This window comes from Microcaecilia unicolor, chromosome 6 (assembly GCF_901765095.1).
Source record: "Microcaecilia unicolor chromosome 6, aMicUni1.1, whole genome shotgun sequence".
Taxonomy (NCBI): Eukaryota; Metazoa; Chordata; class Amphibia; order Gymnophiona; family Siphonopidae; genus Microcaecilia; species Microcaecilia unicolor.
Window position 1 is genome coordinate 192,891,760 of NC_044036.1, and position 13,550 is coordinate 192,905,309.

Sequence of the window (13,550 nt, forward strand, 5' to 3'; positions counted from 1 at the left end):
AAACCACCAGATCATTCACTCTAGTGCCAAACCAAAATAAATATTCTGTTTGTCGCGTGGTTGCACACGGAAGGACAGCCACATGGGACCAATAAGTACGAGGAATGCCTTCCTGTCTTGCACTGATACTTCTATAGATCTCTTTTTCTCCAGATGAAAAAAGAATCTGGTTCTACATCTTTAATGATGGACTAATTAGAAGCCTGCTAAGGGATAAAATATCATTAAAAACCACTGCAAAACATACAAAGCCACTTCCAGCTCTGGGATACAGTTCAGGTTGTCTTTTTGAGGAAAGATAGAGATCTAGTGACCAGTTAATACACTGGGTGATTAAACCTTTATTTCAGGAAACTGTAGGATAAAGGACGCTCACTAGGCTCATACCCTGATTTTCAGCAGCATTATCCAGATAATATTGCTGAAAATCTTTACTGACCGGCCTGGTAGTGCTGGGTACATTTGGGGTAGAGCTGGAAGTTATCTGGGTACAGGGAAAACCAAGCAGAGCAGGGGCAGACTGAGAGCACTCTGGCCCCCGGGCACTGAGAGTGCTCTGCCCCCCCCCCCCCCCCCGCCGTACCCCTACCCTCCCACATGCTACTGCTACTCTCCCACACACGCTACCACCACCCCCACACACATGCTACCGCAGTCCCCACAACCCTTACCTTCCTCCATGTCCAGTTGCATGTTCTCCGATCTCCCCGCTGCCTGTGTCCTGCACCGGCTCCACAGTTTAAAATGGCGTCTGCGACATCTCATGGTAGTCTTGCGAGAGTTCAAGGCCACCATTTTAAACTGCAGAGCCAGCACAGAACACAGACAGCAGCGGTATGCGGAGGCAGTGGCAGTAGCAGGCAAGGGCAGAGCCTCTGGGCCCTTGGGCACTGCCTAGTTGCCTGAATGGTCAGTCCGCCCCTGAAACAGAGGAAACAAGATCTTCAGAGAATATCGGGCAGTCCACAAGAAGCAGAAAACACGTCTTCTAGTGCTGAAACAGCTTTATTCCAGTCAGTCAGTAATGATGACAGAGCAGTATGGAGCAACAGCGTTAATTCTCATGAATTGAATAATAATCTGTGAGCGTGAAGCTCTGTCACCATCATTTTTTTAAAGACTTGGTCCTGACTTACTGTTTTATAAGTGCACAACTTCACTGTTGACCATTCAGTTTACAACCAGATACAGCCTCCTGAGGCAGGCATCTTTGCCGAAACACAGTGTGCCGTGTCGAATCAAACCACTATACAGAATAAAAGTGTATTATTTTTCATCTTTTCTTGGAGGTGTATTTTCAAAGCACTTAGACTTACAAAGGTCCATAATAGCCTATGGAACTTTGCAAGTCTAAGTGCTCTGAAAATGAGCCCCTTGGTCTCTCGGAACAGTTTTGTTAATCATGCTACTCCCCTTCCTTTGAATTATAATTTCCAGCCCTGGCATTCTAATATCCCCTCCTGGTGCATTGAGGTACTACTACTACTACTACTACTACTTGACATTTCTAAAGCGCTACCAGGGTTACGCAGCGCTGTACAATTTAACATAGAAGGACAGTCCCTGCTCATGGAGCTTACAATCTAAAAACAAGTATAGAGTATAGAGTCCGTCTGATAGGGAATACTATAATTCACAAAAGGTTAGGTGCCGAAAGCAGCATTGAAGAGGTGAGTTTTAAGCAGAGATTTGAAAATGGGTAGGTAGGGGGCTTGGCGTAGGGGTTGAGGAAGATTGTTCCAGGCAAAGGGTGAGGCAAGGCAGAATGAGCGGAGCCTGGCGTTGGCAGTGGTGGAGAAGGGAACTGAGAGGAGGGATTTGTCCTGTGAGCGGAGGTTACGGGTGGGAACATAGGGGGAGATGAGGGAGGAGAGGTAGTGAGGAGCCGCAGACCGGGTGCATTTGTAGGTAAGGAGGAGAATCTTGAATTGTATGCGGTATCTGATCGGAAGCCAGTGAGGAGAGGGGTGATGTGAGTATATCAGTTCTGGCGGAATATTATACGTGCGGCAGCGTTCTGAACGGATTGAAGGGAGGATAGATGGCTAAGTGGGAGGCCGGTGAGGAGTAAGTTGCAGTAGTCAAGGCGAGAGGTAATGAGAGCGTGGACGAGAGTTCGTGTGGTGTGCTCAGATAGGAAAGGGCGAATTTTGCTGATGTTGAAGAGGAAGAAGCGACAGGTCTTGGCAGTCTGTTGGATATGCGCAGAGAAGGAGAGGGAGGAGTCGAAGATGACTCCAAGGTTGCAGGCAGATGGGACGGGGAGGATGAGGGTGTTATCAACTGAGATGGAGAGTGGAGGAAGAGGAGAGGTGGGTTTAGGTGGAAAGACGAGGAGCTCGGTTTTGGACATGTTCAGCTTTAGGTGGCGGTTGGACATCCAGGCAGCAATGTCGGATAAGCAGGCCGATACCTTGGCCTGGGTCTCCGCGGTGATGTCTGGTGTAGAGAGATATAGCTGGGTGTCATCAGCATAAAGATGATACTGAAAACCATGAGATGAGATCAGTGAGCCTAGGGAGGAGGTGTAGATTGAGAAGAGAAGGGGTCCAAGGACAGATCCCTGGGGAACTCCAACAGATAGTGGGATGGGAATGGAGGAAGATCCATGAGAGTGTACTCTGAAGGTGCGGTGGGAGAGATAAGAGGAGAACCAGGAGAGTACAGAGCCCTGGAACCCAAAAGAAGACAAAGTGGCAAGAAGTAGATCATGATAGACAGTGTCAAACGCAGCGGATAGATCGAGGAGGATGAGGATGGAATAGTGGCCTCTGGATTTGGCGAGGAGCAGGTCGTTGCAGACTTTAGAGAGTGCTGTCTCTGTCGAGTGTAGAGGGCGAAAGCCGGATTGAAGTGGATCTAGGATGGCATGAGGAGAGAAAATCAAGGCAGCGACTGTGAACGGCGCGTTCAAGTATTTTGGAGAGGAAGGGGCGGTAATTGGAGGGGCAGGTGCGGTCAAGTGATGTTTTTTTAGGAGAGGTGTGACTACGGCGTGCTTGAAAGTGTCAGGGACAGTTGCAGTGGAGAGAGAAAGGTTAAGGATGTGACAGATGGAGGGGGTGACAGTATGGGAGATGGTGTTAAGTAGGTTGGTGGGGATGGGATCGGAGGAACAGGTGGTGCATTTCGAAGAGGAAAGAAGGCGGGAGGTTTCATCCTCGGTGATCTCAGGAAAGGAGGAGAAAGAGGCAATGGTTGGTTGGTTGTTGGATAGGGCTACAGGCTGAGGAGGAGGTGGCTTGGTAGTGAACTCAAGGTTGATTTTTTTGTACCTTGTCGCGGAAGTAGTCAGCCAGTGATTGAGGAGAGAGTGAGGGGGAAGTTGGAGCGGGGGGCACTTTGAGGAGGGAGTTAAGGGTGGTGAAGAGACGACAAGGGTTGGAGCTGAGAGAATTGGTCAATTGGGTGTAATAGTCCTGTTTTGCAAGGAATAGGGAGGAATGGAAAGAGGATAGCATGAATTTGTAGTGAAGGAAATCTGAATGGGTACGAGATTTCCTCCAAAGGCGTTCAGCGGATCGGGTGCAGGAGCGAAGGTAGCGGATGCAAGGGGTCAGCCAAGGCTGGGGACTAGAACGCTTCGTGGGACGGGAGGTGGATGGAGCAAGGGTGTCCAAAGCAGAGGAGAGAGCGGCATTGTAGGCGGAGACCGCTTTGTCTGCCGTCTCGGAGGACATGATGGAGGGGGGGAGGTTAGAGATACTAGAGGATAGAGTGGGGTGGGGGGGGGGTCAATAGTCTGGAGATTCCTGGAGGTGGTAGTTAAAGTTGGACGGGGCGGAGGGGGGGGTGAAGAAGTGTGAACGTGATCAGGTGATGATCGGAGAGAGGGAGAGCAGAGGCGTGGAAATTGGAGGGTGAGCCGGAGGAGGAGAGGACTAGGTCAAGACAATGGCCGTCACGGTGAGTGGGGGTGGTGGAGGACAGCTGGAGGTTGAAGGAGGATGTTAGGATGAGGAACTTAGAAGCGTTAGGGTCGGATGGGTCATCAACATGAATGTTAAAGTCTCCGAGAATGAGTTCTGATCTCTGATGAGCCAGGATCATTAATATCACAATGTTCTGGGGCATGCAAATTTAAAAGAATAAAAGAGAAGTTTCCCTCCTTAGTAGATCCTATTTTGGGGATTGTTGGGCAGCAACTCTGTAACAGCCACATAGAGTGCATATTGCTTTCAGGCTTGGAAAAATCTCTCTGAAATTCCTCAGAAATTATTTCAAATCAGTCATAATCCAGACCCAGCACTCGCAGTGATCAGTGCTTCCAGGACGCTGAATCCCCAAACAACGCAAGAAGGTCATGTTTGGTTACATTAAACGCTCAGTAGTGAATCTGCCAACCATTGTATTATTAGTCACAGATGTTTTCTGGCGTGGACATAGTTGTGTTAAAAGCTATGGCAACATAGTTCTATAATATCAGATTTACAGCATGACTTAATGTCCACGTTTCTTTTTCCCTCACGTCCTTTGTCTCTCCCTCTCTCGCAGTCCTTTCCTCTCACTGTCTCTACCCTGCACTCGTCTGTTTCAGGTTTCTGACGTCTTGAGTTTGGCCAGAGGTACTGCACCGACTGCCAGAAGGTTGCTCTGAGTGAAGAAGGCCCAGTGGATGAGACTGGAGGAGATGGAAATCCTTTGGAGAGTTCTGCTCATTTTTAGCCTGCTTAAGCAAGGAAGAGGCAGGGTTAGCAACGCACAGCCCCGGCTCAAGCTGTCATTTCAAGGTAAGCAGCAGGCAGGCAGGCACTGAAGTGCCAGTGATTGCAGATGTACATTTACGGGCTCAGTGGCGTAGCGAGACCCAGTATTTTAGATGGGCCCAGAGCTAACTTAGATGGGCCCCTCCACGGCACGGCACTCCACAGGCTCCTCCCCCCCCCCCCCCCCCCCCCCCCGCGGAGATATTTTTAAAAATTAAAGATTTTTTTGCCTCCCCACGTGAACATCTTTCCTCCTCCATGGCGTCCTGGCATCTGCCCCGTCCATCGCTGAACCCCGTCCCTCCCTGGTGTACATTACAGGCATCCTCGGTGCTTGCTGCATTCACTGGCCCTGCAGGTTTCCATTGGCCGGGTCCCGCCCTCGCTTTCATCATTTCCTGTCTGGTGGGACCCGGCCAATGGAAGCCTGCAGGGCCGGCGAAGGCAGCAATAATTGAATCACTGCAGGCGCCAGGGACGCCTGTAAGGTACACCAGGGAGGGACAGGGGTTCAGTGACGGGCGGGCAGATGCCAGGACGCCCCGGAGGAGGAGTGATGTTGATGTGGGGTGCCGCCACTGGGTGGGCCTGAGCCAAGAATGGGTGGGCCTAGGCTACTGTGTAACGGACTGATTTTCTATGTACACACCTGTTTTGTATACAGAAAAGCTCCGTTATAAAAGCACATTGGTTTATACATGCATAAGAAGTAGGTTTGCCAAACGCGCCAGTGTTTTGAGTGGCCCATGCATAGGCATTCTCAGAGGAATAGTTTGGATGGAATTGAGATGTGTGTGCTATTTAATAAAATACCCAAGTACACACATCAATTTATGCCTTCTTTGGAGCAGGCGTACAAGAGCATTTGAGCCCAAGTGGGATGGATTCTGACTTCCAAGGACACAAAGTCGTCTGTTGTCTATATAAAATAGGTTTAAATCCAATTCAGATGTCCCTGCAAATGTTTAGGGCCTCATTTACAAAGCCATGGTACCAATTCCCAGTGCAGCAAATGAGAGAAAGCCCATTCAATTCCTACAGGCTTCCTCTCATTTTACGAGCGAGAATCGCTAGTGAGGCTTTGTAAAAGAAGTCCTTAATTTTTCTGGATCAGAATACTTATGTGTTTTATGAACCCTCCCGATTACAAGTTTTCTTAGAGGGTTATCATTGTCAACCCCTCTGGCTTCTTGAGTTGCTCAATTTAGATTATAGATTGACGCTCTGCAATTTCTTTGTTAAAAATTTTTCTTTAGACCAACTTCCTCTGATTCATGGAATTGATTGGATTTCCTCCTATTATGTGTGTATTCTAGTTTGATTATATTTGTGTTTGTATTTACTTATAATCATGCTTGAGGTGTTTCAAGGCTTTCTTGATGTATATCTAGGAAATTTAAAAAAAAAGACTCCTTTACCCAATTTTTATATGCGCCTATTATGAAATTAGGTTTGTCCCTTCCCTTCCCCCAGATACAGCGTCGATTATCTGAAGTAAACGGGACTGATCCATTGTCGGATAAGTGAAAAGTCGGATAATACAGCAAACGCTGCATAAACCCTTCAAGCAATGCAGAAACAAAGGCATAAAGTTCCTGACTTTCAAAAATTGTTCTAAACCAAACTTTTTAATAGAAATAAACATGGCATCATTGGGGCAAAAATTACACTTAGATGCATACCCCCGGATTCTATAAAGCACGCCTAGCAATCCAAGTGGATTCTATAGCACCGTGCATAACTTCATTAGCTTAACAAGCTAATTAACAGCACTTAAGCAATAATGAGCAATAATTGACAACTAGAATTTACACACACAAATTGCTACGCGTATTCTGTAATGCAGAGCACCTAAATTTTAATGCGCGTAGGCAAAAAGGGGCATGGTTATAGGTGGCGAAATTGACATATTGTGGGCATTCCCAAATTTACTTGCACTGTTATTGGCTCTCCTACTTAGGCGCTAGGATATCAAATAAGCGTACTCTATACACTGAGCCTAAATCTAGGCACCATTTATAGGAGTATGCTTAGGTGGAAATGTTTTTTCCGCTCTGATTTTTTCAGTGCCATATATAGAATCTAGTCTGTAGTTTTAGCATTTCAAAAGGATGCACATAAATTTTGAATGATGTTCTTTTGGCTCTAATAGCCTCTTTCGCGTCACCTTTTAACCATGTTGGTGTCGTTTGCTTTTCTTTCCACCTTTGTTACACGTGGAATGCGTCTGGTCTGGGCTTCCACAATGGTATTTTTCCTTAGCGTCCCTCTGGACCGGCCCAGAATGTGACTGATGGGTTGTGTACACCTTCCAGCAGGTGGAGACTGAAAAAAAAAGTTGTGACTCTAGCGAGCCAGTAAGAGCCCTTGCCAGCTAGAGAAAGATCCAGTAGTCTCCAGCAGGTGGAAGGTGGTGAGCCCGTTAGTCTCATTCTTTTCTCTATTCTGTACTAATTTTTTCTTCTATTTGTTTCTGTGCATCTTTTGTGAAAAAACAGACAAAAAACCTGCTTTTCAGAGGCTGAGGTCCGTGGGGGTCTCTGGGGTGGCCGAGTCCCTCCCCCCCTTTCCCTCCCTTTTTTGCTTGGGCTGTTTTGTCTCAGCATCTGATTTAAAAAGCAAAACTTTCCTCAAACTCTTCATGGGAAGAGATTTTGAGAGTAAGGGAGAGGCAGCTGCATGTAAAAAACAAAACAAAAACAAGTAATTGCCTTTGGATTCAGGACGTTTGAGTCCGCTGCTTGCAATATAGCTGTTTGAATTTGGGTTTTTTCCTGAGCAGGGCAGCTCTCCGCGCTTTAGTTTAAAGGGCCATTTTTTGTTTTTGTTGAAATCAGCTGTTCTTCGCGATGTCTGAGAAACTTCGGAGGTGCTCGGTTTGTCAACGTCGGGGCATCGGGGCAAGCAGTGTTTGTAAGTTCTGCACTCCGGCAGAGATTTTAGAGGAGCAGGGTGCAGGATCTAGTAAGTCTGTCGCGTCGGCGGAGTCGGCGGCGGGGAGGGCCAATTCGGGCGTTGTTTTGCTGGTTGCGTCTTCTTCTCTCCCGGTCGCAGTTTTGGCGGGCAACGCCACCATTTTGAATGTCTCGCCAACTGCTGCGTCCCAGGCCTCTCTGACTGCTTTCCCTGAAGCTCCTAGTTTGTCTCAAAGTGAGGCAGGTTTGCCTCCTGAGTTCGTCTTACAAACGTACAGCCTTTTTATTACACAAGACGGCTCCTGTGGACCCTCCTGGAGGCAGGCCCCTGGAGGGTTCTTCTCTGCCTGTAAAACGGCCCAGGCAAGCAGTAGAGGCTGAGCAGGATGTTTCTTTTGGTCCTGAACACAGCATGCCTTTGTCAGAGGACGACACATGGTTCCCTGAGGATCAATTTCCTGAGGGATTGGAGCAGGCAGTAGATGGGGAAGAGTCTCTTCCTGTGGGTGAGGATCCTTCAGTGGTAAGGATTTTCCATAAGGATGATCTTCAGGAGCTTATTTCCCCAGATTTCTTCTACTTTGCGTTTTGATGATCAGGATCCTCTAGTGTCGGAGCCCAGGAAGGTAGATTTGCTGGTCAAGGGTATTCGCAGAACGGATAAGTCCTTTCCTGTGCATCAGGACACTAGAGATATTTATTCAGGCTCAGTGGGAGTCTCCAGATTCGACTTTTTGGCTGGCTAGGGCCATGGGGCAGGCTTTATTCCATCCCTGATTCAGATAAAGACCTTTTGCGCCTTCCCATAGTGGATGCTGTCGTGTCTGCGGTTACCAAGCGGAACACTGTCCCGGTGGATGGGGGCACGGCTCTGCAAGATCCCCAGGATCGCCGTATTGAATCCTTGTTAAAGAATTCTTTTGATATTTCTGCTTTGGCAGTGCAGGCGGCTATTTGTGGTTCTTTGGTGGCAAGAGCTTGTTTTAGATGGTCGGAGAGGGTGTTGGACCGTTCTTTGAATGATCTTGCTGCTATAGATAATGTAAGTGGCTAAACTTGAAATGGGTTCGGCTTTTTTGGCTGCTGCTCTTTATGATTTGCTTCAGGCTTCTTCTAAGTAGATGGCTCTTTCGGTAGCCTCTCGTCGTACACTTTGGCTCCATGGTTGGTCAGCGGATGTGGCCTTTAAGTCTAAGCTTAGTAAATTTCCCTTTAAGGGCTCCTTTCTCTTTGGGGAGGAGTTAGACAAATTGGTACATAGCCTGGGTGAGGCTAAAGTTCCTAGGGTGCCAGGGGATCGTCCGCGAGGGTCTGGTCATGGCAATTTTTCATCTCGAGGTAGAGGCCACGATTTTCGTCGCTTTAGGGCCACCAGAGTGTTTCAGGGTCAACGTTCCAGATTTGCCCAGAGAATTCAGTCCTTTCGAGGAGGCCGTAGGGGCGGTCGAGAGACAGGTCCTTCCTTTTCCTCCTCTGCCCGCTCTCAGCAGTGAAGGTTTGCGGGCCCAGCATCTAGTTCAAGTGGGTGCTCGATTGGCACAATTTCAAGAGAGGTGGGCCCAGATGACTTCAGATCAGTGGATTTTAGAGGTTATTCGAGACGGGTACGCGTTAGAGTTCGCTCATCCGTTGTCAGATGCGTTCCTAGAATCCCCGCGTCGTTCTCTTGTCAAGGCTGTAGCCGTCAGGCAGACTCTCCGCAGGCTTCTAGACCTTCGAGCAATTTGTCCAGTGCCGTGGGCGGAACAGTGTCAGGGCCGTTACTCCATTTACTTTCTAGTACCCAAGAAGGAGAGTTCTTTCTGTCCAATTTTGGATCTCAAGGCGGTCAATTGGGCCCTCAAAGTACCCTCTTTTCGTATAGGAAACCTTGCGGTCCCTCATTGTTGCGGTCCTGCCCGGGGAGTTTCTGACTTCTCTCGATCTTATGGAAGCCTATTTCTACATTCCTATTCATCCTGCACATCAGCATTTCCTTCGTTTTGCGGTGCTAGGCCACCATTTTCAGTTTCGAGCTCTTCCCTTCGGTCTTGCGACTGCTCCTTGTACGTTTACCAAGGTCATGGTAGTTGTAGCTGTGACTCTCAGAATGGAAGGCATTTTGGTTCATCCTTACTTAGACGATTGGTTGATCCGGGCAAAGTCTTTCCAATAGAGTGTTCAGGTGACAGCTCGGGTGGTAGAATTCTTGCAGTCACTAGGTTGGGTAGTCAATGTGCAGAAGAGCCGTCTTCAGCCTTCTCAGTCAATAGAGTATCTGGGAGTCCATTTTGACACAAAACTGGGTCGCGTGTTTCTTCCGTTGGCCCAGGTCCTCAAGTTGCAGGATATGATTCGTCACTTCTTGCAGAATTCTAGACCGTCGGCAAGAGAATATCTAGAGGTGTTAGGATCCATGGCGGCAGCGATCAAAGCGGTGCCCTGTGCAGGGCTCATATGAGGCCTCTTCAGAGGTCGCTTCTGTCAAGATGGTCATCCCAGAAGGATTCGCTTCATCAAACATTGCCACTTTCGCTCCAAGTGGTGGCATCAGGAGGTCAATTTGACCAAAGGTATGCCTCTGGATCAGCCCAGTTGGACGGTGGTGACAACAGATGCTAGTCTCCTCGGCTGGGAAGCTCACTGTCATGGGCAGTTTGCTCAGGGTCCCTGGTCTCAACAGGAGGCATTACTTTCAATCAATCTGTTAGAGACCAGGGCGATTCGTCTGGCGCTCCAGAGCTTTATTCATCTTTTGAAAGGCCGAGTGGTACGAGTAATGTCAGACAATGCAACAGCGGCAGCATATATCAATCATCAAGGAGGGACGAGTAGCCTGCCGTTGGAACTAGAGGCGTCGCTGCTGCTTCAATGGGCGGAGGTCCATCTGGTGGCTCTATCAGCAGCTCGTGTAGCGGGGGTCATCTTCAAGCAGATTTTCTCAGTCGTCACATCATCGATCCTGGAGAGTGGTCATTAAGCGGAGTGGCGTTTCGGCTTCTGGTAGATCGTTGGGGGTCTCCCAGGATGGATCTGTTTGCCTCTGCTGGCAATTCAAAACTTCCTCTGTTCTTCAGTCGTCGCAAGGATCCAAAAGCGCAGGGCGTGGACACTCTTCTTCAATCCTGGCCAGTCGGTCTAATATATGCTTTTCCTCCGTGGCCTCTGATACGGCGTCTTCTTCAGAAGGTCGAGACGCACAGGGGGCGTCTGATTTTGGTGGCACCAGATTGGCCTCGGAGGTCGTGATATGCCGACCTTCGACGTCTTCTGGTGGATCTTCCCTGCAGGCTTCTGGTCACGCACGATCTTTTGTCTCAGGGTCCGATTGTTCATCCGGATCTGGATCGATTCTGTCTTACGGCCTGGCTCTTGAAAGGGCTAAGCTGATTAAGAAATGTTATTGCTACTGTGCTTCGCTCTCGTCATCGTTCTACCTCTTCGAATTATGTGCGCACTTGGAGGATATTTGAGAACTGGTGTAAGGAGTTTGGTCTTTCACCTTTTAGTGCTTCGGTTCCGCAAATTTTGGATTTTTTACAGCGGGGTTTTGACAAAGGCCTTGTTTTGGCTTCCCTTAAGGTGTAGATTGCGGCTTTGTCTTTTCTTGGTTGTGTCCAGGGGAAATCTCTTTCTAGTCATTCGGATGTGGTGCGTTTTTTGAGGGGGTTAATCTTCTTTGTCCTCCGTCTCAATGTTCCTTTCCTCGGTGGGATCTGAATTTGGTGCTTACGGTTCTTACTAAGCCCCCCTTCGAGTCTTTGTCATCCTCTGAAGGATTTGACTCTGAAGATAGTATTCTTGGTGGCTGTTGCTTCGGCTAGGCGAGTTTCGGAGTTGCAGGGGTTCGCCTGTAGATTGCCGTTCTTGGAGTTCTGTTCCAATCGAGTAGTCTTGCGGCCAGTTCCTTCCTTTCTCCCCAAGGTAGTAACTCGGTTTCATGTTTCTCTGCCGGTAGTGTGTTAGGTTCTTTTTCCGGCTCAGAGGAGCAGTGGCATTTGAAGTGTTTGGATGTCAAGCGGGTGTTGAAGCACTGTCTACTGATGATATCCGGCGTTCTGATCGTTTGTTCTGATTACAGGTGTGCGCAAGGGGTTCATGGCCTCTAAGCCCACTATTTCTCGATGGCTTAAAGAGATGATTGCTTCAGCTTATCTTCTTTCTGGGAAACCTGTTCCAGAGCATGTTAAGTCTCACTGTACAAGAGGTCAGGCAGCCTCTTGGGCAGAACGTTGTCTGGTGCCTCCAGAAGACATTTGTAGGGCAGCGACCTGGTCATCTTTGCATTCTTTTTCTAAGCACTACCGTTTAGACGTCCTAAGTCATCATCAGGTTGCTTTCAGAGCATGCGTTTTGTCGGCGGGGCTGTTAGGGTCCCTCCCATAATTTCACTGCTTTGTTACTTCCCATCAGTCACATTCTGAGCTGGTCCGGAGGGACGCTAAGGAAGGGTAAATTAGACCTTACCTGCTAATTTGCTTTCCTTTAGTCCCTCCGAACCGGCCCAGATCCCTCCCTTCAGATATCTGTGTTTTAAGAGCTGTGTTGCTAGTTTGTTTCTCTATTTAAAAAAAAAAATTAAAACAATAAATGTTTTCTGGTTTTCTGAACTGTCCTGTTTAAAGGACCATGATATGTTTGAAGGCACTCACCCTTTGTTGGCAATGCGCCGGTGGCTGCTCAGGTTTTTGGATGCACAGGTTATGTATGTCCTCTACGGCTTTGCTTCTGCTTTGGTACTTTATTACTGGATCTTTCTCTAGCTGGCAAGGGCTCTTATTGGCTCGCTAGAGTCACAACTTGTTTTCTCAGTCTCCACCTGCTGGAAGGCGTTCACAACTCATCAGTGACATTCTGAGCCGGTCCGGGGGGACTAAAGGAAAGCAAATTAGCAGGTAAGGTCTAATTTACCCTTAAACAATGTTCACACCCATTCCTGATTTAGGGGTCCTTTTACTAAAGTGCGCTGAAAAATGGCCTGCTCTAGTGTAGGTGCATGTTTTAGGCGTGCGCAGATTCATTTTTCAGCGTGCCTGTAAAAAATTGCTTTTTTTAACTGAAAATGGACGTGCAGCAAAATAAAAATTGGCGCATGTCCATTTTGGGTCTTATACCACTACTACTACTATTTAGCATTTCACCACCCACGCATTAATCGTCTACATGCATACAATGCTGATTACCGCCCGGTTAGTGCCATGCGCCGGAAAATGAAATATATTTACTGGCGTGCGTAGCGGGCATGCATAAAAAATGAAATTACCGCCCGGGACACGCTGTAGCTGGGCGGTAGTTTCAAATTGACGTGTATTGTGCTCACTTGGGCATAATCGAACGTGAACGCCCATCTCCATGGGCGCCTATCTCCGAGGACGGGTCCGCGAAGATAATATGGTTTGTGCTGGCCAAATGCATTGCATTTGGGCGGATTTGAGCTGGGCGGTATCAGTTTTCAGCAATAATGGAAACCGAAGGCGCCCAGCTCTAAAACGAACAAATCCAAGGCATTTGGTCGTGGGAGGGACCAGGATTCGTAGTGCACTGGTCCCCCTCACATGTCAGGACACCAGCTGGGCACCCTAGGGGGCACTTGTAACAATTACCAAAAAAAATTAAAATACCTCCCAAGTCCATAGCTCCCTTCCCTTGGGTGCTGAGCCCCCCAAATCCCCCCCAGTTTCTCCAAGAAGCAGCTATTTATTACATCTAAGAATTTTACCTCCCTAGCACTCCCTGATGTAGCATTTATCCAGTCAATATTGGGGTAATTGAAATCACCCATTATAATGTGAAACTGTGCTGTGCATTCAGGAAAAATGACAAGAATGACTTTTTTTTTTTTTTTTGGCAACGATTTAACATCACAGTTTTGCATTATAATGTTTCCCAATTTGCCAGCTTTCCTAGTTTCTGTAAACATTTCTTCATCTGTCTGTCTGTTCTGTCCTAG

General features: G+C 48.0%; 1 protein-coding gene across 1 annotated transcript in view; it reads left to right on the forward strand.

The window, feature by feature from the left end:
• Positions 1-13,550, forward strand: part of SEMA3B (semaphorin 3B) — a 229,508-nt gene that overhangs the window by 50,395 nt on the left and 165,563 nt on the right. Inside the window, 1 exon segment of the mRNA XM_030205932.1 lies at positions 4,538-4,730. Coding sequence (XP_030061792.1) covers positions 4,616-4,730 — 115 coding nt within the window. The 5' untranslated portion in view covers positions 4,538-4,615.